Source organism: Girardinichthys multiradiatus, chromosome 9, assembly GCF_021462225.1.
Source record: "Girardinichthys multiradiatus isolate DD_20200921_A chromosome 9, DD_fGirMul_XY1, whole genome shotgun sequence".
Classification (NCBI taxonomy): domain Eukaryota; kingdom Metazoa; phylum Chordata; class Actinopteri; order Cyprinodontiformes; family Goodeidae; genus Girardinichthys; species Girardinichthys multiradiatus.
The window spans coordinates 31,527,737-31,550,866 of NC_061802.1; the positions used below are offsets into that span (position 1 = coordinate 31,527,737).

General features: G+C 41.7%; 1 protein-coding gene across 1 annotated transcript; it reads right to left on the bottom strand.

Annotated features, from left to right (window-relative positions):
* Positions 1-1,848: 1,848 nt before the first annotated feature.
* Positions 1,849-22,708, bottom strand: onecut3a (one cut homeobox 3a). The gene is made up of 2 exons (XM_047375522.1): positions 21,390-22,708; positions 1,849-3,365 (listed from the first exon to the last, which is right to left on the bottom strand). Exons 1-2 carry the CDS (start codon positions 22,426-22,428, stop codon positions 3,073-3,075), a joined length of 1,332 nt encoding a protein of 443 aa, XP_047231478.1. The 5' UTR covers positions 22,429-22,708; the 3' UTR covers positions 1,849-3,072.
* Positions 22,709-23,130: the final 422 nt, after the last annotated feature.

A 23,130-nucleotide genomic window follows, 5' to 3' on the forward strand; every position in this document is an offset into this window, starting at 1 on the left:
GTGTGACCAGTGCAGTCCCACCCGTGGTTGAAGGGAAAAGGCACTCAACTCTGTCTGCAAGGCAACCACTTCCTCCTAAGTGGCACAATGCAGTCTGACTGCACTGTTAGAAACGAATGCAATGTGCGTCTTAAATATTTGTCAGTGTGTGACATTTTGGAGGGACAAAAAGAGGGGGAGGTTTCTGTTTTTTTTTTGTATTTTTTGGGTTGGGTCCCCCTAGGCAGTTTGCGACTGGTAGGCTGCAGTATCTTTGGTATTAGTGGCGGTTTCACAAACCACTCAGCTTAGTGAGGTAGCCACACTGGTTCTCACTACAAACAAATGTCATTTTGTCAGCTTCATAACTATAGAGCTGAGTCTATCTACCTACCTATGCTTACTGAATTGTACTAGTCGATTTTAGCTCATCTTCCTTTGGCGATATTGACTTGCTGCTTATAGCAGCATGAAATTAGTCAGTGCCCTTCCATCAACTCTTCTATAGTGACCAATTGTTATCTAATCTGCACTGCTAATCTGACTACATTGTTGGAAATGCTACAGTTGCATCTTAAGACCACACAGATAACTATTAACCCCCCCGACCTGTCTCCCTCTGACAGAGTAAACTGAGTCAGCCAGGACATTCGGAGGTCACGTTTCGTCCCCCCCTGTTCTTGAAGTTCATCTAGAGAGTAACACAGTTCTGACATGAAACGCCAGAAGAGAGAAAGCGTCCATCATTTATCTTTATTCTTCTCTGCAGCTCACTGTTTTCTCTTTTTTCCTCTTCTTCCTGCAAATGTCTCCAAAAATCTGCAAAAAAATACATCCTTCAGCAGAGCAAGTCCTTGCGTCCCCCGTTTTCATTTTTAAAAAGTCCTTCCTTTTTTGGTTTTCTGTTTTTTTGATTTATCAACAAGGTGCCTTACTTATGCACAACAGAGCACAATAGTAACAAGAAATAGAAACTTTGTGTCTATTGTACTAATTAAATACCCGCATCAATGTAGAGAGGAAGAGAGAAAGGGCGAGGGCCAATGGGGTTAGATTAGAGGGATGAAAAAGGAGGTAGAGAACCAAAGATTGAGTGAGAAATTTGTCCTGTTTTGTGTTGGAGACATTTTTTTTCCTGCTTTAGGTGTTTGAGGTTTTGGTTTGCCGTAAAATCCGATACTTTTTTTCCATTTGTTTTTACTAAAAAAAGTGTGTTTCAATTCAGTCAAAAGCTGATTTTAAGTTTGTTGCTATGGCACACACCGCCCATCATCAGTTAGGTGCACTGTAGAGTGTGTTGACCTTAGTACCGTATTCTCACATTAAGGCAGTAAGCATTGGCACTGTTTGTTGTCATGAGTGCGTTGGTTTGCTTTGGGTTAGCTACTGATTCATAACCATAAGGTTTACATTAACTTAGCAGTTGCAGATATTTTTTGCAAACAGATAAAATGAATGCAAAATATAAATCCTCCAAACAAAAACAAAAAAAAATTTGAACCTCCACTGAGTCTGCCTCGCCTTTCTGTTTCCCCCTGATGCACTTCTCTCTCCAGCATTTTCAGTAGTATGTTTTTTGTAATTTGTAAATTCTTGCCTACATACACTAATTCCCTGCCTTTGTTAAATCCCTGCGTTTTTTTCAGCATTTGTCTCACCCATCCCCACCGCCCCCCCAAGCTCCACCAGCGCTGGTTGGATGAGGAACAACAATAGGATAATGGTTAGCTATTGATCCGCCTTCAAAGAGCTGCGAGGGCCTGAATGTGTTGTGCCGTGACTGCTCCTCAGCATCTAGTGCAGCATCTCTGAATTCTCCCACCAACCACCCCCCACCCCCACCCTTTATTTTTGCTCTGCTAATTATGGGTCTCTGCTGTCAACAGCAGGGGGCACTGTTGCTCTGCCAGTGCAGACCAGGACGGAGTGATGTGCTGTTGGGTTGCTGCCCGCTGCTGTGGAGGCCTTTGTGTCGTCTTCCGTGTGCTCCTCTGCTTTTTTTAATATGCAGCTGTAATGTAGTTTGGCTGGATGCCCGAGCGTGTTGTTGTCATCGTTCGGTTCCCAGTTATTGATTCAAGCTCCCAGCAGAACAAAGAGCATGTCCAGACATCTCGCGGGTCTCTCCTTTTGGTCAGGGAAACTCAGACTCTATAGGCTCAGGCTAAGAGTAACAATAACATCTCTTCCTGCAGGCTCTTTGACATCTGTGCAAAAATATAACCTGGGCCTGGAAGAGGTGAGGACCTCCTGCCGAGCGTCTTGAGTTTCACCTTCAGGAGGCCGAAAGGGGGGTGGGGGTCAAGGAGCCACTTTCTCCGTCTGCATCGATTCATTTTTCAATTCATTAGTTTGCTGTATGATCAGCCTGAGCTGCTCTCTGAAATGGCTGGCCATCAGGGAATACCTTTGGCTGAGGAATGAGAGACTACAGGAGAAAAAAGGGGTGGAGGTGAAGGCAGAGAATTGGAAAGCCAAATTGTTGTTTTTGTTTTTTTTCGTAGACTGCACTGTTTTCTATACGACTGCCTTCTCACCATCTCTCTGTGTGTGAATGTGCAGGATGGGGCACTGATAATAAGGCTATGTGCTGTTGTCTTGTCAGATTTATTGCCGTTCCTTTGCCCTTGTTGCTTCCATAGAGAGGACGTGAATAGGGAGGCAGACACAAAGGAGGTGAGTTTTTTTTTTTTTGGGGGGGGGGGGGTTGGATGGTGGTTGAAGGAGGAGGCTGGCCAAGAAACCGTCCAAGAAAATGATCAAATCTTTGGTGTCTCTTTGCTTTGTCAGATGTTGTAAAAATTACTTAAAAACAAAACATAAAAAGACTAACTCAATGATTGTCCTTGTGTGAGTAAAGCAGACTGAACCTGACTTCACACCTCACCTCTTAGATTCTGCTTCTTTCAGGTGAGAGCTTGAGATTTTGACTGACAAGAATGATGATTGCATGGCACGAAGGGTTTGTTTTTCAGGCAGTCCAGGCCAGGTAGGGTCATCAGAGACAGGTTTCAAAGTCACCTCCTTGTGATGCCTCCTGCTCCAACCTGGTTCCCCAGCACTCTTGAAGGCCTCCTCCTCCTCCTTCTCCTCTCAGGCCTTGGAGAAGGTGGTGGTGGAGGTTCCTGGCTGCCCAGGGCTGGCGCCATGGTCATCGTGCCAGCGGTCCACACAGCGGCGGCGTGCGTTCATGAAGAAGTTGCTGACGGTGCTGAGCTCCAGGCCGAGCTGTTGGGAGATGGTGATCTGCATTTCCTTGGACGGGCGTTTGTTCTCCTTGAAGATGGCAATGAGCGTGCGACGCTGCAGATCTGTGAACACTAAACGCTGTTTCTTGGGCGCGGTGTTGCGGTCCTTGTGCTGCTCCTGTTCTTTGCGCTTGCAGGCTTGGTTTGGGTGGCAGCGGTGGGAGGGATGGCGATGAGAGCGGGAAAGCCGAGGAAGGAAAGAAAACAAACAAAAAAAAACAAGGTAAATACGCAGAAGCAATTGTTTTTAAGACAACAAAGCAAAAACAGACGGTTAAGGAGAATATAAGTAGCTACAGCGTATTCATGTATTCAGTTGAACTTTTTCACATTTTGTCATATTACCACCACAAACTTTAATGTGTAACTGATATTTTATGGGATTGAAAAGCACAATGTCATGCATAATTGTGAAGTGGAGGAAAAATTACACATGGTTGTCTATTTTCTAATGAATAAAACCATGAAATGTCTAGTGTGAATTTGTATTCAACTCCTCTGAGTCAACCCCTTGTCAGCAGTTGCATCTTTGAGTCTTTTGGGGTTTGTCTCTACCAGATAGCAAATAGCTCAATCTCAGTCAAGTTGGATGGAGACCATGTCTTAATGCCATCTTTTAAGTCTTCCCACAGATTCTCAATTAAATTTGGGTCTTAACTTATAACACAAGAATATGTTTTAATTAAAACCATTCCATTGTAACTGTGGCTGTATGTTTAGGTTCATTCTTCTGCTGAAAGATGAATTTGCGCCTTAGTCTCAAATCTCTTTTAGCCTCCACCCTGTTTTTAGCTATATGTATATTCCCATCAGCTCTGACTAACTCCCCTGTCCCTGGTGAAGAAAGGCCTCACCACAGCATGATGCTACCACCAGCATGTATGCACTGAGGATGGTGTGTTCAGGGTGCTGTGTTTGCTTTCCCCAACACACACTGTTTTGCATGCAGGTTATGAAGTTCTGTATTGGTATCATCTGACCAGAGCTCCTTCATCCACATGTTTGTTGTTTCCCCTATGTAGCTTCTGGCACACATTAAATGGGACTTCCTAAGACTTGCTTTTGACAATGGTGTTATTTTTGCTACCTTTTCATGTAGGCCAGATTTATGAAGCACAGCACAGCTAAAAGTTGTCCTGTCAACTGATTCCCAATTTTGAACTGTGGATCTCTGCAGCTCCTCCAGAGTTACAAGGGGCCTCTTGACCTCTTCTCTCATAAAGGCTCTCCTTGACTGGTCTGGCAGTTTATAAGGACAGCCATGTATAAGTTGGTCATGCCACATTCTTTGCATTTTTAAATGAGGGATTGAACAGTCCTCTGTGAGATGTTTAAAGCTTTGAATGTTTTTTCATAATTATGTAAAAGTTTGTGTTAGTCTATCATATAAAATCTCAAAAAAACAAGATTAAATTTCTTGTTGTGATGTGAAAGAATGTGAATACGTGCAATTGGCATGGAAACTTTTGTAAGGGACTGTATTAACTAGTCCTTAGACACATAAAAACTGGTTTATACACCAGCAGCGACACTACAGCTCCATCTCTATTGCCATATTAAAGTTGATTTAAAGCTAATCCATGCGTCCTGCCCAGTGGGAATATTCCTTCCATCCTGCGGAGTGCAGACAAGGAACCAGCCTGCGGTGAGAAAAAGACTGGGTGGGGAGGGCAAGACAGTGGGACTAGCTGTTGCCTGCTTGCTGGAGACACTGCTGTTTGATTCAATATTAATGCAGTTTGAGTCGCAATGGGAGACTGAGTGACTGATGCACAAAAGTAGCCATTTTGTGTTTCAATGTGTATGTGTGTGCGCTTTTGTGTAAATGAAGGACAGAGGAGACGGTGAAAGAATAGAGACATGAAAATAAAAGATGAACGAGTGAAACAAAGTGTGTGTGTGTGTGTGTGTGTGTGTGTGTGTGTGTGTGTGTGTGTGTGTGTGTGTGTAAGAACCAAAGATGGGAACTGAGAAGAGGAAGGAGAGCTGTTCATGTGAAGGAGAATGCAAGATATTGACCGACTTGCTGTAGGAATTGGGGGGGTTTTCTGTAGGGACTGAGGTCAGATCCCCCCCAGCAGGTCTACAGTCTGTTACTTCAAACAGAGCCCACTGGAGCCTACTCTATAGAGCTGTGAGAGGGTATTTATAAACCCTTTCACCCTCCCCTACCCCCCTTCTCCTGTCTTTCCCCAAACACAAACACTTGAGAGGTGCTTACACCGGCTGCTATGAGCCCCCTTCCCATACACAGAGCAATTTTCAAAAGAAAAACTGTGCACGCCTACATTTGGGAGGGGGTGAAGGAGATGTGTGCAGCTAACATAGAAATTAATAGTTAATAGAGTGCTGTATGTGGGTAAGTGTGTTGTAACTCTATGTATTTGAAGAAGACGTGTAGAAAGCAGCACACAGGTGGAAAGTAAAAGGTAGAAATGGAATAGGACTGTGTGTGTGTGTGTACTTGTACTTGTTGCTGAGTGAGAACCAATTTTTGTATTTTTATCGCAAAGTGAGGACATTTTGACAAAGTGAGGACATTTTGACAAAGTGAGGACATTTTCCTGGTCCTCACTTTTTCAAATTCCGTTCTTGGGACAGGGGTTAGGTTTAGGACTAGGGTATGAATTGAGTTATTGTTAGGGTTAGAGTTAAGTATTAACTGGTTAGGGTCAGGGTTAGGCACTAAAAATCAAGGAAAATGAATGGAAGTCAATGGAAGTAACTGAAAAGTCCTCATAAAGATAGTAAAACACGGATGTGTGTGTGTGTGTGTGTGTGTGTGTGTGTGTGTGTGTGTGTGTGTGTGTGTGTGTGTGTGTGTGTGTGTGTGGTTAAGGCTCCACCACTGCAGCCACATGTTACCCCGCTGACCAAGGATCGAATCCTCCCAGAACAGACCGTGCATCCCACTCAGCTTCCCCACTGTCTCAATTAAAAGAGAGCAAATCAGAGAGAGAGACATGCCATCCTAGTGGGGCCTGCACCTGCCGCCATTGGTATTGTCTTATACTTTCATACCTCCTTCAGTAAATGTCTCACTCTTGCGCTGCGGGGACGTGCGTCTGGATGCATTTAGGGAAGGATTTTTTTTTCTTTCTATGCTCTTCTTCTGTTTGTGTGAGTATGGGTGTGTGTGGCTGTGTGTGTGTTTTAAGGGTGGCTGTGAATATGCTGAAGTGGCTGGAGCCAAGCAGTGGCTCTGTGTGTCTAATTACAGTGGAACAGAGCCCATTGATCAGCCATTGCAGTCCAATCTGTTTACTACAGATGTCTAACCTGCACACTTGCACATCCATCATCTTCATATTTCAAATCAACACCGGTGCTAATGTGCCGCACTCGGATTAGTCCAAAAATATGCTTGTGTCTATACACTGCGCATATCATCACATATAGTGCTTTGATTAATTAAAGGCTTAGGAGCAGAAAAAAACAAAACAGTGGATTATTATTTGGTTCATATTACAACACTTTGGATAAAAGTTGGATTTCATACATTCTGAAATTATGTAATCTTTAGGGTTGCATGATATTAGAGAAACCTGCAATCACAATGTTGTTTTTGAATACTGAGATGACTATATTGGTTGTGATTAATCTGATGTTTCCTCACTCTTCTCTTTCTTTTTTCATGGTTTCCTTGAGTTTTAGCATCTCAATTATATATTAGGTGTTGGCATCAAAAAAGTCAAGTGCTTCCAGCTGACCAGACATTTTATCAATATGCAAAAAACAAATGCATCACCCCTTGAAATATAACCTACCAAAACCTATATCCAGGCAGGTTTTCAGCATATTGAGCAGTTCTAATTATGTTGCAGGAACTCTTGTTTTATTTTCTAACAAGCATGATTTGAACAGGTTTTTCCTCATATTATCAGTGACATTTAGCTGCAAGCATAGTTAAATACCACCTGCTAATTCAAAGAAACAAATACTACAGGGTAGTTTGTGCTAAGGATTTTTTTAGCACAGCAATTGATTTGTCAGTCATCAATATGGCAATAATCTATAATTTGATCCACTGCCAAAAAGTGTATATGTATATATATATATATATATATATATTTATGTTGTTTCATGAAGTCAGGCTGTTACTTTTACTATGCAGTACATAAAGTAGATAAAAAGCTTGTGCAACATTACACCTATTTTTCTGGTTTACTTAAACAATCTTTCATATCTTTAAATCTTTCATGGTGGTAACACTCTTAAAAAAAATCAAGATTGATTGAGGAAACATTGATTTTACAAATATCCAGAGGTGAGAATTTCTCTCATGCAAATTTTGGTTTACGATCACACTAATCTGGGAGAAATTACAGCTTGACACCATCAGAGACACACTGGACTATCTGGATCAAACTTGGAATGAAAGGGGATTTGTTTCCCACCAGGGCGGCGAGCCTGAACATACGTCACAGCCCGGCCGGGTCTGTTTGAAGTTCAGAAAGGAGCTGACATGTGACGTCTATTCATCCTCCCGATCTCTACATCTCTGGCAACAGTGGAAAATAGAGAACCTACTGTTCAGCTGCTCCAGAAGAATACTGGAAATGTGAATTATTATATGTTCTCTTCAGAAAAAAATTGAAAACATTTGAATTCTTGAAGTTCATATAGAAAACATGTACTATGTTTTTGAGTTTTGTGATTCAACACCTAATCCTGCTTCTCGGACAGCTCTCTTTATTTTGATGCAACGCTATTTTGAATATAGAAGTATTATTGTGCTTAATTAAGATGTTTTTCATGGGGCTTCCATTTTCTGAAAGAGCTGTTTTCTTTCATCCAGGGAGCTTTTGCACAGTTACATTCATAACAACACACACATAATGCTTAAATACAACTACTAATACAATGTGATTTTGTTCTCTTTATTCTTGTCTTTTGTTTATTACAATTAATCTAATTATTTGTACTTTTTCTCGTTATGACTTTTTTTCTTTTTTTAATAATAAAAGTGTTTTTCCTCATTCAGCCCAAACTTTGTTTTCTCAATCACTCTTCTGAGTTTGAAAATGTAAGTTGCACCTCTGCCCATACCTGATACCACTTGAAAAAAATTATTATAGACTCAGCCAGGATTGCATTTTATCCTCTTGTGGCCAAAAGAGGTATTACAAAAATAAACACTGACCCTTTAAGTGGGAAAGCTATTTTTCACACCTGCCTTTCAGGACTAAAGAGGGAAAGTTGGTTTTTTTTTTTTTGGTTTTTTTGTTTGTTTTTATTCACTTATTTTGTTTCAGCAATGAAAAACAATATATGTTTTAGAAGTCAGAATTAGAGGAGGTATTTTGCACATTTTAGACATTTTCTTGGCTTTTAGGGGGAAAACAAAAACAAACAAAAAATATATATATTTTACCTGTTGATCACCTCTGAGATCCAGATAATTTTTTTTTTTTTTCATTTACCTTTCAGGGCTTCTGTAGAGGGAAGGAAAGCAAGCCCCACAGGAACCTGAGGTGAAGTGATTATTTTCAAATGCATTAATAGGGTTGTTTCAGGTTTATGCTTCTGTTAGAAACATTCTTACAAACTACAGATCAGGAGTTTTTTTGTTAGATTGTCGTAGGATTTATTTTCCTATACCACCTTAAAAAAGGAAGCCAGCATATAAACACGCTCACGATGAATGCACCTATTTTCTTCAGGAAGTCAACGGGAGTAATGACTGTCTTTAAATGTGCCTCCACACAATCAGCTGTAAACAGTCCCATCTCCTTCGCCGGATAGTCACGTCCCTCATCCCTTCATCGACCGGCGCGCTTGGCGCCGTTCTTCTCGGCAGGGGGCGCTCCCGTCGTTGCCCGGCTGCAATGGGGGCGCCATATAGTGCGCTTTGCCTTTGCTACAGGCGCTGGATTTAGAAATCAATATCGATCGATCGGTGAGGAAGGGGGCCCTGATTACTGAACCAAGCTCGGCGTAGAAAAGAGGGGGGGAAATCGATCATTGCAGCTTTTAGAGCTACAGTAGGCACCGAGCAGAGAGACGGACATAAACTCATGCACAAAGCAGCCCCGACAAGAGCAGAAATCCTGGTTTGGTGTTTTCTGAGGTGCACATCCTGCTGATAGGAGAAGGCTGTGATTTCTATAACTCGCTCTATAGATCTGTGAATACAGCAGCTTACCTAGTATGAATGGATTCCTCAAACTCCTCAGAAGCAGTGATTGATTAACAGAAATGCTCGTCCTGACTGTGCCGCCCACATCTGTATTAGTCTGCGATATATATATATCTATATAGATATATATATAGTTGGTAAATGTATCTTCATTGAATATTTTTCCAGCTCACATCCACTGATGAAAAAGGGGTTAACTTGTGCCTGTTTTTTTCTTTCACTGATGACATTAATATTCTTCGCTTCACGACAAACCAAGCGAGGTTAAGAGAGAGGCCCTGGGTGTTCAATATCGATCGATATATTCGTGAATAATTCGTGTGTGAAATTCAGTTCGTCCAATTAATTATACCTCGGAGGAGGAGGGGAGAATCATGAAGGATATGAGGCGCTAAATAAATAAATATTGTGGTAACACACACGTACACACTAGGGAGGCAGGGGTGTGATGGCCCGATTTTGTTTGGGTACAGTTTAAATCAGAGAGGGATGAAAAAAGAGGAGTAAATAATCATCACCTGTTCTGGCTGTGATGCTAAATATTCACAGCTGGCTGCAGATGTGAGTCCATCTTGAGCATTAATCATCTATTGATCATCGCTGTCCTTCCTCCTCATAATGAGAAAGTCAAACCGCCTAAAACTGCGCCTATAGTGTTTTTTTTTTGTTTTGTTTGTTTTTTATGAAAAAAATATAGATTGCACACTTACATGCAGAATTTGTTCTTGCTCTTTTCCCACCATCCTAAAATCCTGTCCCAGGGCCCCGAAACAGTGGGAGTCAACAAGGAGTGCTGATTTCATTAATTTAACAGTAAACGCATTTACTGGTTCCAGTTCAGCGCATCTATGCTCACACCAGTGCGGCTCTTTTATTGTAGGAATGAGGATTTGCTATATAAATCATTTTTTTATTAACTTCTCTACTGTTTCACATGGACTGCTGCCCTGAAGATTCATAACAGCGTGTAGTCCATGTTTCCACACCGCCATCTTCTCTCCTCCTACATATATAAATGTGCTGCATTTGGCACTTGGCTGCAAGGCAGTGCCAAGCCCTGTTTGTGTCTTTCACCAGTGGCCAGATCACTTCCAGCTCAATAGTCCTTAATGTAATGGGTGAGAATTAGTGTTAATATACTGATGAAGCGGTACGATTTGTTTGTTTGCCTTTCCCTGCGACTCAGCTGCGAGGCATTTCTTCCCAAGCACTTCAATAACACTCCAACCTGAACTCAGTTAAAACTTTCAAACCTTTACATTCTGCTAGAGACGCGTTTTGCGTTTTAGATCAGCTCACATCTAAACGTGTAAATTATATATATAAAAAAAAGAACAAATAGAAAAATAAAATAAAACAAATTGTGCACTGTGTGAGGTGGACAATATAGTGCTTTTTTAGCACTTTTTTATATCCCAGTGTGTTATTAGCAACGCAGGGTGATTTAAGAAATGACACTGTGTTTAGAAAATTCAATAATCAGTTGAGACTGCTGCCTGTGATGATCATGCTCCTTATGGGGCTTTAGATAATTAAATGTACTCAGCCATTTAAGCACCTGATGACTGAGAGATGCTGATGGAAATTTTAACCCACATTATATTTTTTCCATTTTAATATCTGCCCGGATCTGCATGCATGCGTTTGTACTATAGGAGCAGATCTGTTGTTGGGATTGCAGTCCTATGTGTGATTATCATTGATCTGAAGCCAAATTGCTTTGACCAGTAATGCGTGATAAATGTAATATTCAAGGCACTTACATTTTTTACACGAGGGGAGCACCATTTTACTCCCTCTTTTAAGCTGTTTTTATATGGCAAATAATAGGTCCAGTTGCCCCAATGTTTCTATATGATTTTTTTTGTTTTACATAGTTTAGTGGATTTACTAGATTAATTTTGTTTCCGAATACTGATTATTTAGTTTCAAACTGGAAAAACGTAGATAATGATATATATATATGTTTTTTTTTATATAAATGAGAATAAATGTAGAATTAATTTGCTTCTAAATGTGCTTTGACAAATATAATTGCAGTGTTGCATTTGTCGGATGTTATTTCGTTAAAATACTAAGAGAAAGGGGAAAAACGAAAGGAATTACAAGCCTTAACTATTTTTACCATCGCAATTACCAACAGCTTTAAAGTCTCGCGGGACTATATGGTAGGATATGCCGAGGTCGTTTAGGTCGAAGTTTGCTCTTTCTATATAATTAAACCTCTGCTTAATTTTGTTTTATGTCATGAATTTATCTTTAGAAAATCCGCACTATTAAAATTGCATTTGGCGCTATTTATTAAGAATGTTGTTCTCCTAATTTCAGCGGTTGCTCGAGCTGTCACCTCCTTTTCTAATCTCCTGTTTTGTCGCAGGAGAATCTTCCCGCTGATCTGCAGCACTACTTCGTCCTCCGGGACTGCAGGAGCTGATTTTTTAATACGCAGGAATTTTCCAAATTCAATTCAACCCCTCCTTTCTCCCCATTTGCAGATACAGTCAAGAGAAATATATATGAGAGCCGAGAATTATTACGCTTACTTGATTGTGTTAATATCCAGGCTGCTTCTGCTGTGCAAAACAAAGCGAATTAAATGGAAATATATAAAGTGGCGAGTCGGTGTTGAATTGTGTGTGGTCTTTTTATTTTTATTAATTTTTCTGGGTTTAGAAATCGATGTTTCCCAATTAAAACAGGAGACTAACAATAATTTTTAATTTATAGGATCAAATATAGTTAATTTTTAACTGTTTGTAGTGTTTGTTTCTTTTTCTTTCTTTTCTTCGTTATTCTGATAGAATGGTGTAATAAGAGGAAGAAGAAGAAGAAGAAGAAGAATTAATAAGACAAAATTGTAATTGTAATTACATTTTTCTTTTTTTGTCTAAAAAACCGAAAACCTAGCAGTGTTAGGGTTATACACACGTACCTTTCTGTTTTCTCCTAATTTTTTCCCATGAACAATAGTCAGCGATTTATTTTCATCTTACAAGTGCAGCCAAAATTATTAATCTCTGAATCACCCGCAGCCAGTTTGTTATATGTAATAACATGTAGCACACATGCTTTATGGGCTCACATCGATTCATTCATCAATTGATTTCGCAGCCGTTTTGCTCCTTTGTTGATCTTTGTGGGGTTGCCCAACCGGAGTTTCGTGTTGCATCTGCGGGTACGATCAGCGTGTTTATGTGTGTGTGTGTGTGTGTGTGTGTGTGTGTGTGTGTGTGTGTGTGTGGTTTTGTTGCGATCGAACCTGCAGACACACTTACACTACCTCCTCACAAAGCAGCTGTAGGCTCTTACATCTTCAGAGATAATATGCTGGACAGTTTTAGGCTTTCAATTTGTTTTAAATTGAAATTTGTTTTAAATTGAAATTTTGCCTGAGTTGAGATCATCCCAAAGAGACAAATGTCCACTGTCAAACTGTTCAGGGCATTATCTCTTTATAGTCTTGTAGCACAAAAATATTTATTAGTGTATGGAACATGCACATTTTTATTCTCATTAGTAATTTATCGCTAAATCTATATTATAATCTGCACTAGAATTTGAAAAAAAAAATTGTTTCTTTCTTGAAATAAATAATATTTTTGTAGCAGAGATAATATTGAATGACTTTTTCTTTTATAGAAAACTTTTCAATTGGATGCCTGCCTCTCTTGTCTTTAATTGCACGGACAATATCCTTGCCTATAGTGTTCTTAGCCTGCGCATTAAACAGGCCATTATCGGCCCTTTAAGAAGCGTTGGCCTGTCAGAGATCCAGATAAGCTCGGAGTTTGCGAAATCAGCGCAGCTTTAGCGGCGCTCCACGCTCCAAGAATTTTGGGAGGTTTACTCTCTCATGTCACCACCTTTCCAAAAAAAAAAAATAATAATCTTTGAGATTCCTCACTCGGCGTGGGAGCAGGAATCTGACAGTTCACACCACAGCTGATTTCTTTCTGAACAAACTAAACTGGAGTTTTGACTCTTGTCTGTGGTCTGACAGTGATGAGAGCAAACGTGCATACAGAAAGCAGACGCCGTTTTTTTTATTTTTAACTTTTTTTTTTGGAGGTGCACCACGGTGTTACATAACGACAGACTGAACTCAATCAACAAAATGCTGATGTGCACTGATCAGCATTTTAATTGCACAGTCTGCTGTTTGAAATCGCCACTTGAACTGGGTCTTATGTTAACCACCGCAGATTGTCAAGGGTCAAAAGCTCACAGTCTGATCATTTTTTTTTTAACTCCACCGTTACACAAACACATATCCACAAGTGGTGGCTCACACCCCAGGGCAACATAGATCTGAGGGTGCCACTAGGTCATTTGCTCTCTGAGCAGCTTTTCAGTTTCTTATTCACATCATGACCAATTCTGATCATGTTTTTTAACATGTTTGTTATCTTGTCTATAACAAGTTAAACAGAAAAACAAATGTGTTGAAGGGTCTGTGATAGAGGTTGTAGTTTTAAATCCAACAGAAAATGAAGGAAATGCAATATTATCCTTATATTATATCAAAGCATAGGTCCCTAACCTTTATCTTATTTTTAACAAACTGAGAAGGGTTCATCAAATTACATTGCAATGGTTAAGGCATTTATAGACTGAAATAGATGGAGTTCTAAGTTGCATTTAATGAATAGGAAGAAAAAAAAATCAGTATCTTACATGCAAATCATTGACCAATTAAGCAAATATTGGCTAACAAAAATTTCTTGTTTGATTCTTTGGCTCATCTCTACTCTGAATCTATGTTTCTGATTCAGCCCTGAAACAAAGGGCTATTTCATTTTTTTTCTGGACTACATTTGACATATAGACTTGTACACTGAAAAGAGATTCTTTAAAACATGGATTAAGATTTCTGAAACCTATTGAATAATTGTAAAAACACACACAAGCAGCAATGCGCATCTCATTTCATGCATACAGTTGAAAATAAATTCTAATAATTAAAATTGTATGTGATTTCCTTTAGTTAAACGCCTTCTCAACTTTCTGGGGTCTTAATTGAAAAAGTATAAACCAAATTATTAGACCGAATGCCTCCAAAACACTTTTACTGCCATTTCTTCAATAAATATCGTGAAGTGACTAATTTAAAGGTTCAAACACCACATGTTTGTGTTAAGATCAGTTTAATTACAGAATGATGAAGAGGTGATAAATGCACAAACCCTGGATTAGTGTGTCAGTGGGTTAGGTATATTTGGTGAGTGTGTCTTCAAATCAACATCTGCATAGTCCCATACAATCTTGGTTGCATCTTTTTATAAGATGAATTGTAAGAAGTTGTTTTTTTAGCAAAATAGGTTTAGTCGAGGGCATCTGGTTGGATGTTGGTTGCAGAAGGAAGGGGTTGCCCAGGGCAGTATTCATGCAAAAACCACCACTGTTGTACCGCTTCCTGAAATCCTGCGCAGCCTTTCCTCTTCAAGACACACACAAGTTGAAGTAATTGGATTTAATCCTGATTGTCTCAGGTTTTGGGGGGCTTTTGTGTATGTTTGCGCGCGCACGCGGTGCCATTAACCCGATGCACGCTGGGCCGCGTGCATCGCGTTGACTCTGCCAGCAATTTGATTTAAAGGTCATTCTCTCCTATCGATCCGCTTCGGCGAGGGGGCGACGGAGCAGCGTAGGGATTGATCATCTAAAATAGAAGAGACGGCATCTGAGACTGTACAGAGTCCAGACCTCTGCAGCATTTATAATTGCTAACCACATATCCTCGTGTGAATTGAAACACGCATGTGTAAGTGTGTGCGTGCGTGCGTGCGTGCGTGCACAGCAAGAGAAATGGACAAAGATATGAGAGACAGTATCCAGCCCCCATGCTCCAGTCAGGCTAATCTGATTAATATTAAAATTCCATTATTTTTGAATAAGTCGGTGTGGCAGGGGCATGCGGGTGTGTGTACATGCAGGACGGATCAGTGTGGGTGGGATGTGTAATGAGTGAAAAGAGGGTAAACGAGTTTGAACTCTAAGTCGCCTCATGGTGTTAATCCCACTATATCGCAAAAATCGAGGGGAGACGTAAACTGTTCAGATTTGACCGTTTTTGGTCAGAGAGGGGTTGTGTGGACCGTGTAAGAGTTTTATTCGCGAATCTGTTTTGAAAGGTGAGCTGTTAATGGGAGGAAAGGTGTTGCACAGTGGGGATGGAGGGGAAGCGGGAGAGGTGCGCATCATGGCGCAGCTCCAGAGATGGGAAGAAGAGGCAGAGGAATGGAAATCGATACAGATTCAGGGCCTTAACAATGTGGCGCATATATAAGCATTCTACAACCCGATCACATACATACATACTTACAGGAAGAAGGAAACGAGGAGGCCACACGTCGTATAGATGGTGCTATAAAAATTTTATTTTGTCTGTGTTCTTGTAGGCATACATTAGCAAAACCATTTCCAGGATATTCACTTCAGATGGCTCTGTATAGTTAATTTATATCTAAAACATTGAGCATTGTTTGAAATATGCCAGCAGGTTCTCCACGGTGGCTTACAGATTTAATGATGCTGGACGTGAGGTGTCATTTCATCTGGATCGAGCCGGGGATTTAAACCAAAATAGCCCCGAGGTATAACCTACATGAAAATGGCTGTTGCTCTCCCACCAGGGGATTGCAAAGACGATGCTTGTTACATGTGTGTCTCGGTACTTACAGCACGTTGGCGTGCTTAACGAACAAGTAGGCTCTGAAACCACAGATGCGCTGTTTCCCTTATCTTTTCCCCCCTCATGCATCAATTATTAAAGTCCCCACAATCGATCATTTCACAGACCGACATAAAGTCGTTTCTTTATTAACAAAATCTGGATTCAGATGACCCTGCATTGAGCACATGCTAACTTCAAGTTGGACTTAATGTTTTGTTTTGTTTTTTAATAAATGACCAAGAGTGGCACGTTTAGCCTAAAGAATACTTGTTGCCCTGCGATGGACTGGCGACCTGTCCAGGGTGTACCCCGCCTCTCGCCAGACTGCTGGAGATAGGCACCAGCTTCCCCGTGACCTACTAAGGAATAAGCGGTAGAAAATGAATGAATGAATGAATACTTGTTGCATTTGAGACATTTTGGAAGGCGTTGCAAAATATAGACGACCTTGCAGGCAAAGCTTTCAGAAGAGGCTGGATACGTGATTTAAATGGAAACCCTGGTGGGCTTGGTGCTGGACAGGAAAGCAGGATGTAGGGTGTTGTGATTGACGCGATTGTGAATTGTAATATTGATCGATGTGTGGAAGCTGTTGGGTGAAATAATTGTGTTTATACGGCCTACCAGAATACTATTAAGGAGAAATGGTAAAACTCCAGCAAAGCACCTTGAGCTGTCCTCAGCAGAGGTGGACTGGGTGTTTCAGCACCACGAACAGCGCTCGACACACGAGACGCTCTTGCAGCTGTAGCCCTCGGTTTACAGAGGCTAAAAAAGTGGCACAATTTAACTTAAACATCACCCAGTGATTAAATGAGTACATGTTTAATCAAAAACTGGAAACGAACGTTTAAATAAAAAATAAAATTGAAGACATACTTCTATTACCACGTATTTAACTAATTCACGGTTAATTACTGCAGCTCATCATTATTTGCATTTTCGCACCATAGACGGCGCTCGCTGCATTAAACGCTCCTGCAGCTGTAACCCTGAGAGTATAGAGACCCAAAAGTGCCACAATTCAATAAAACAATTTCAAAACCCACCAAATTTTCACTTAAACTGGTAAATATTGGAAACAAATGCATGAATGAAACTTGTAAAAATCATTCATTGCTAGGTTGCTTTGTATATAGCTATTCTGTAGTTTGTTGCAGAACATCTTTAACCATCAAAATCAGTGGGTGTGGCTCACACTGCTTTTTTGAAGAAAATTGATTAACCAATCAGATATTAGGATCTATTTGATGAGCTACAGTTCAGACAATTTATTTTGCAATGCATAAAATGAACCATAAAATTATTGACTACGGAAATAATTATGATTATAATGAGGGGTTTAAGATACAATTCAGAATTCTAATTAATTTAATTGTACATTTAATAAATTATTGATGTATGTCAATACATGTGAATGCATTTATTAAATTTATTTATTGTATTTTGTCCTTTTTGATTGTTATATTAGTTACACATTTAGACATGTCTTTTAATTGAGAAAATGTATCATTTTGACCAGTTTCTTTTAGAATATCTCATTTAAAAGTTTAAAACAAAATGGAGGTGAAATTTATCTCAAATTACGAACCTCTACCTAAAAGGAAAGCATAATATCTGCTTTATTTATTGCAAAAAAATTAATCCACTATATGTACGCAACATCTGTGATGGTGCACAGTGCTGGGAAGAAAAAGTGCAGGTGGAGGGGTTGAGTGAAGTATTATTATTGCTGCTGGATTAAGCCTGTGCAAACTGCTTGCAGTCCATTGAAACATGAATAGAGGGTTCCCCACCTCTTTTTCTCCACCATGTTTTTCCTCTGTGTCCTGAGGGTCTTGACCTGAACACCCTAGCACGTGCTGTGACCATTCAGATGGAAATTAACCTATGATGCTCTTTTTCCATCCAGCCCTTTCTTTTATTTCCAGGAAAAGTCACCTCAACATGCCACAGCACGGCCTTACTGGCAATGTAGAAATCTGCTGTCCTTTCAAATAGGCATGGCATTGGAGCATGTAGTGTTTTCTTTATCTGACTTGCAAGTGGAGGTAAAAAAAAAAAAAAAACTGCCCAGATGTCCCAACAAGTGATGGGTGAGTGTGAGACAACCTGATTAGAACAAAGAAAAAAAAGGTGTGCATTTTTTTTAATAACAGCTGTCCCCTCTCCCACAACCTTTTCCACCTCCCACCTCCCTCCTCCTCTCTCTGCTCCAGGGGAGAGACCAATGGGTGAGAGTGCTGAGGCGGGATAATTGATAGATGCACTGGCTATCCTTATCGATCAGGGCTGTATTGACCCAACCAAATACATTGAGATGGAGTGTGGAATTCAACACAGATGCAAAGACGAATTGTTTTCATCGTTAATGCGATCTTTAAACACCTCCCAAACCTCACCTTTTCCCTTGTCTCTCTTTTACATGTCCAGCTTTGCAAGGAAGCTGTTTGCTTTTATACAAGTGTGGATACTCCAGTGTATTATGGAAACAGTCACGCTTTCTATATCTTTTCTCAAGCTGCAAGGCACACTGCATGTCTCTTCCCTCGTTGATTCAACGTGAAGGACACACAATCAGCCACCCTCCCCTCCCAAACAGTGCCCATATCTCTGTTCTGTTTTCCTCTCAGGAGTGGATTGTCATTTGAGTGTGTGTGTGTGTGTGTGTGTGTGTGTGTGTGTGTGTGTGTGTGTGTGTGTGTGTGTGTGTGTGTGTGTGTGTGTGTGTGCGCAGAAACTGGCATTTTCACATTAGCTAAGCAGGGCAGCTGCATTGATTTGTGTGACTGTGATGAATTTGGAATAGTAATTTGAATTTATTGATTGATGTGGCCGAGCGAGTATGGCCCAGCCTCACTTTCAGCAACACAACCCCCCTCTTTCAATCCCCACTAACTCCCACTCCCAGCCCACATGTGCTCTGAGGATAATTGTGATTTTAAATGCAATAAGTAAAATGTAGCTCTCGACATTTGCATAAGAGTCATTTGTCATTTTGCCTAACTGGAGTTTCCCTGAGATCTGCTGTGGTGCCAGGATGATGCACAATAAGGCATATGCTTAAAAATGCAGCAGATCAGGAGGGAAGTTTGAAGAGAGACAATTAATTACAAGCATGGCCCAGTGGATCACATCAAGCTCAAAGAAAAGGCCTCGTTTTATGGAGGGTCAGACATGCCATAATTCATCATAACATTTTTCCATTATATTATTTTAAATAAAATATTAATTGAAGTTGGAAATGAAGACATAGGTAGTGTAATAGATGTGTTCTAAATTGCAATTTGATGATTTTTTTATTTTAAACCAAACAATGCAAATTCTTAAATTTTTTCATAGACTCCTTTTGTAACAGTTTTATCAACTGTCAGCCTAACCCATTAAGTCTGTGAGTGACATTAACACTGTTCTAATTAAAAAGATTGGCCCAAAGTGGACTTATTGGGCAGCTTAACTAATCAGCTGTTTAAGTCTGTTGACAAGCCACAGTGATAGTTTAATTTACTTCTTGATAGACACAGGGACACCCCTAGAAAGTTTTGTAAGGGCCAGCCAGACGGGGGGGGGGCACTAATAATCTTGGGATGGCTCAGCAAAACCAAAAGCCAAAAAGATCATTTTATTGAGTTTTATTTAAGTTTGTTTTTATGGCAGCTCCTAAAATTTAGGTGCGATAAAAGTAGTATTTACATACCAGTTCTTGGCCTTTGTTCTCTTAAATCCATGAATTTTATGCATTTATAGGGTGGATATTGGTCCCCTTTGCCCACCCCTAACCCCTCATACTGCTGCCATAAAGTCCCATAAAGCAAATTAATATTTCTATAATGTCTTTTAATTCTACTATGCATATTTCATATTTAAATATTAATTGTTTTTATATGAATTTATACGACATTTCAAAGGCTACTTATTTTTCCTATAGGATTGTGGCACATCCGGCCTTCCATATTTTGAGCACACAAAAGCAGAAAATTTTACTCTTGCTCCTTTAAGAAGGCTTAGGGTCCGACCACATTAAATACGCAGTAGGTGTACACTTGCACAGCTCTGTGGCTTCAGCTGAATTGGAGGTTTTATCCTGATGCCGCCAGTGGAAGATATAAAACCCCACAGCCCAATTAGCTTTAACAGCAGTGGCACTTAAAGAGACAATTGTGGAGTGTTTAAATCTTTATTTACCAGAACCCCCACTAAATACGCAAAGGAACAATTTACATTCCATTAAGCGCTTTTCAATAGGGCATTGACTGGAACTAAAATATGCCACTATATCCGCTTAATTGAACTGTTCGCTGAAATACGGCGGAGAAGCGCTGATTGACGTTTGGAGGCGCAGCTCGTCTAAACAGGGGTCTTTACACAAACATCGATGAGAAGGGGGGGACCTTTCATTCACATCTCGGTGGCTTTTTCGTTCTTCATTTGTGTCCCATTAATTAGGTGTTAAGGGGGGGTTAAAGTGAGGGCGGGCATGTGTGGGTTTCAAATCACAGCCTTAATGTGATAATCTTTGCGCAATAAAAATCGAAACGACTGATCAAGAAGTGAAATAAAAACGGAGTGGCATTCGTCTGAGCTGGTAACGAGGCCACATTGCTCCACAAAAACCCCTATGGGTATTCTTTCGGCTGCAGAGTGACCACGCAGGCCTTTAAATCAAATTTGGAGATGCGATGTCCCAAAAGTGCACAAGGGACACAGCAGTGGGCCAAAGAAAGACGCATCTGTTTGTGTCTCTGCCTTTCGGATCCGAATCGATCCTTTATCAGTGCGCTACACTGAAAGGGGACGCCTGGACCTGAAATATCGATCCATAAGAGGTCATGCTCCCGCTGGTTCTTTGGCCAGGCCTCAGACTGCATGGTAAGGGTGGCTAAACAATTTGATCAAATTAGCTTTTTTGGTCATTTAAACTTTTTTTTTTTTTTTGCATTTAAAAAGCTGCACCTCAGATTGTAAGTGTCATTGCCTTTTCTCAGCGTTACTTCTTTGAATATGTGTGCGTCAGGAAAAGAGGAAAAAGAGACTGGTAAATAGAATGTGTCCCAGTCTGAATCCGAGGGTAAAAGGGTTGTATGAGCGCCGAACCAAACCAGTCAGCAGACTGCGGTTGCTCATGATCCGCTTCTTTTGTTTATACAATTGTGGTTTGTGGCATCATTCAAAACATAGACACCCCTCACCCCACATTTAACACCCAAACTGTCATGATGAAGTTTTACTCAATACGATCGACTAATAACTTCAAGTAATGTCTGTTTGAGCAGCTATTGGCAGTCTCGCCACATTGACTACAGATTGATCTCTCGACATCACTCAGGTTGGGAGCTGTCTCCTCACTCACCTGCAAGCCTGAGTGCTGACATCCGCTGGAACTCGGGCTCCTGCAGCCACTTCCACATCCTCCTGAACGTCTCCCGGCCGGATTTGAGTTTACTCCACGGTTTAGGGTTCCGCAGCAGGTCGGACAGAGTTCCCTGGGACCGGCACAAGATCCTCTGTGCGAAGATGGCCTGCGGAATGCTGTAGCGCTTGAGCTCCGCCGTTATCCGCTGCGCCACTTCCTTGGTGTTTATCTCCTCCACCTGTCCCGACCCGGCTCCCTGCCCTCCTCCTACCACCGTCTGCCTGTCCCGGTCCGACAACATGGATCCGTTTGCCTGAGAGTGTGGATGGCTGTGATGATGGATGCTGTTCAAGGATGTCATGAGCCCGGCCCCGTGGCCCCCGAGACCTCTAGCCAGGTGCTCCTCTCCCCGGGACAGCATGGCTGCGTGGGACTCGAACCCCCCAGATGAAAGCATCTTGTCGTTAGACAGGTGAGCTCCAGGACCGTATGCGCTCAGGGTCTGCTGCGACCCGTGCAGGGATCCGAGACCGTTGGAGAGCGGGGACAGGGGCTGTCCCATACCGGACATGTCTTTGGGGTAGTGACCGTAGAGATTACTCATAGAGGCAAGGCTGCGGTCATCCCTCATCAGGGTGAAGCTGCCGCTGACGTTCCCAGCTGCGAGCCTCTGGTGCGCCGGATGATGGTGAGCATGCGGGTGAGGGTGGTGAAATTTCTCCGACACGGTGGATATGGGGGGCAGGTGCTGCAGAGGTGTCAGGGTGGTGTAGGTGCTGCTCAGGCTCATCCCGGAGTCGCAGGACATGGTCATGGCCGGGTGCAGGGGCCCGGAGAGAGCGTGGTCCGTGCGGTAGTCCCCGGCTCCCTCCAGTATGGAGGCCATACTGGACACCATGGCTGACCGCCCGTGTGACACCAAGTTCCGATGCGACGCCGAGGACTGGCGCGCGTGCGGGGAGTTCATTAAGTCGCCTGTCTGATGAGAGTGAGACACGCCGTGAAGATTTCCGATGTTCTCCATTGTAAGCTCCATCGCTGAAAGGATCTTTATTTCCACCCCTCTCTCTCGCCGCTCTCTCCCTCTCCCCGATGTCGCTCTGTCTCGCACTCCTTTCCCAATAAATTTTCAACGATTTCAAAGCCACGCCATTGATTGCAGCTGCTTTCTCTGCGGTCAATCCAGCATGGTTTTAAAGGATCGCCACACACACAAAAAAAACCGCGCCGCCAAAAAACCTCAGCTCGGTGTGTGGAGTGTGTCTGCGCCTGCCCCGGATTACTCTCACTCTTCAGCACCTTCTGCTATACCCAAAGCGCTGCTCTGCTCGGCTCGGTTGTGTGTATATCGACGCGCCCCTCGCTCCTGTTAAGTCGAGACCGAGGCTGTGCGCATGTGCGCGCCCCCGCGGGCTGCGCATCCTCGCTCTCGTTGCACTCCGTCTGGGGGCCAATCTGACGTCACTGAACCCCCCCTCGACCGCATGTCATGCGTTTTGTTGTTCATGTTGCAAACTGAACCTCGAATCCCCCAGAAAAGATTGCATTAGGCGGGTCTGATAAAAACACAAAAGTGCAATCCTTGGCAGAGTGTGCAACATTTACACTCAGGTGGATAAGAAGGTCCCGCTCCTTGTTTTCTCTGATAAAATGCGCCAGAAACACATGTGATGGCTCTGTTAAAGGTTAAATATTAATTAACGTGTCACACCCGGCCACGAGGGCGATGAGAAAATGG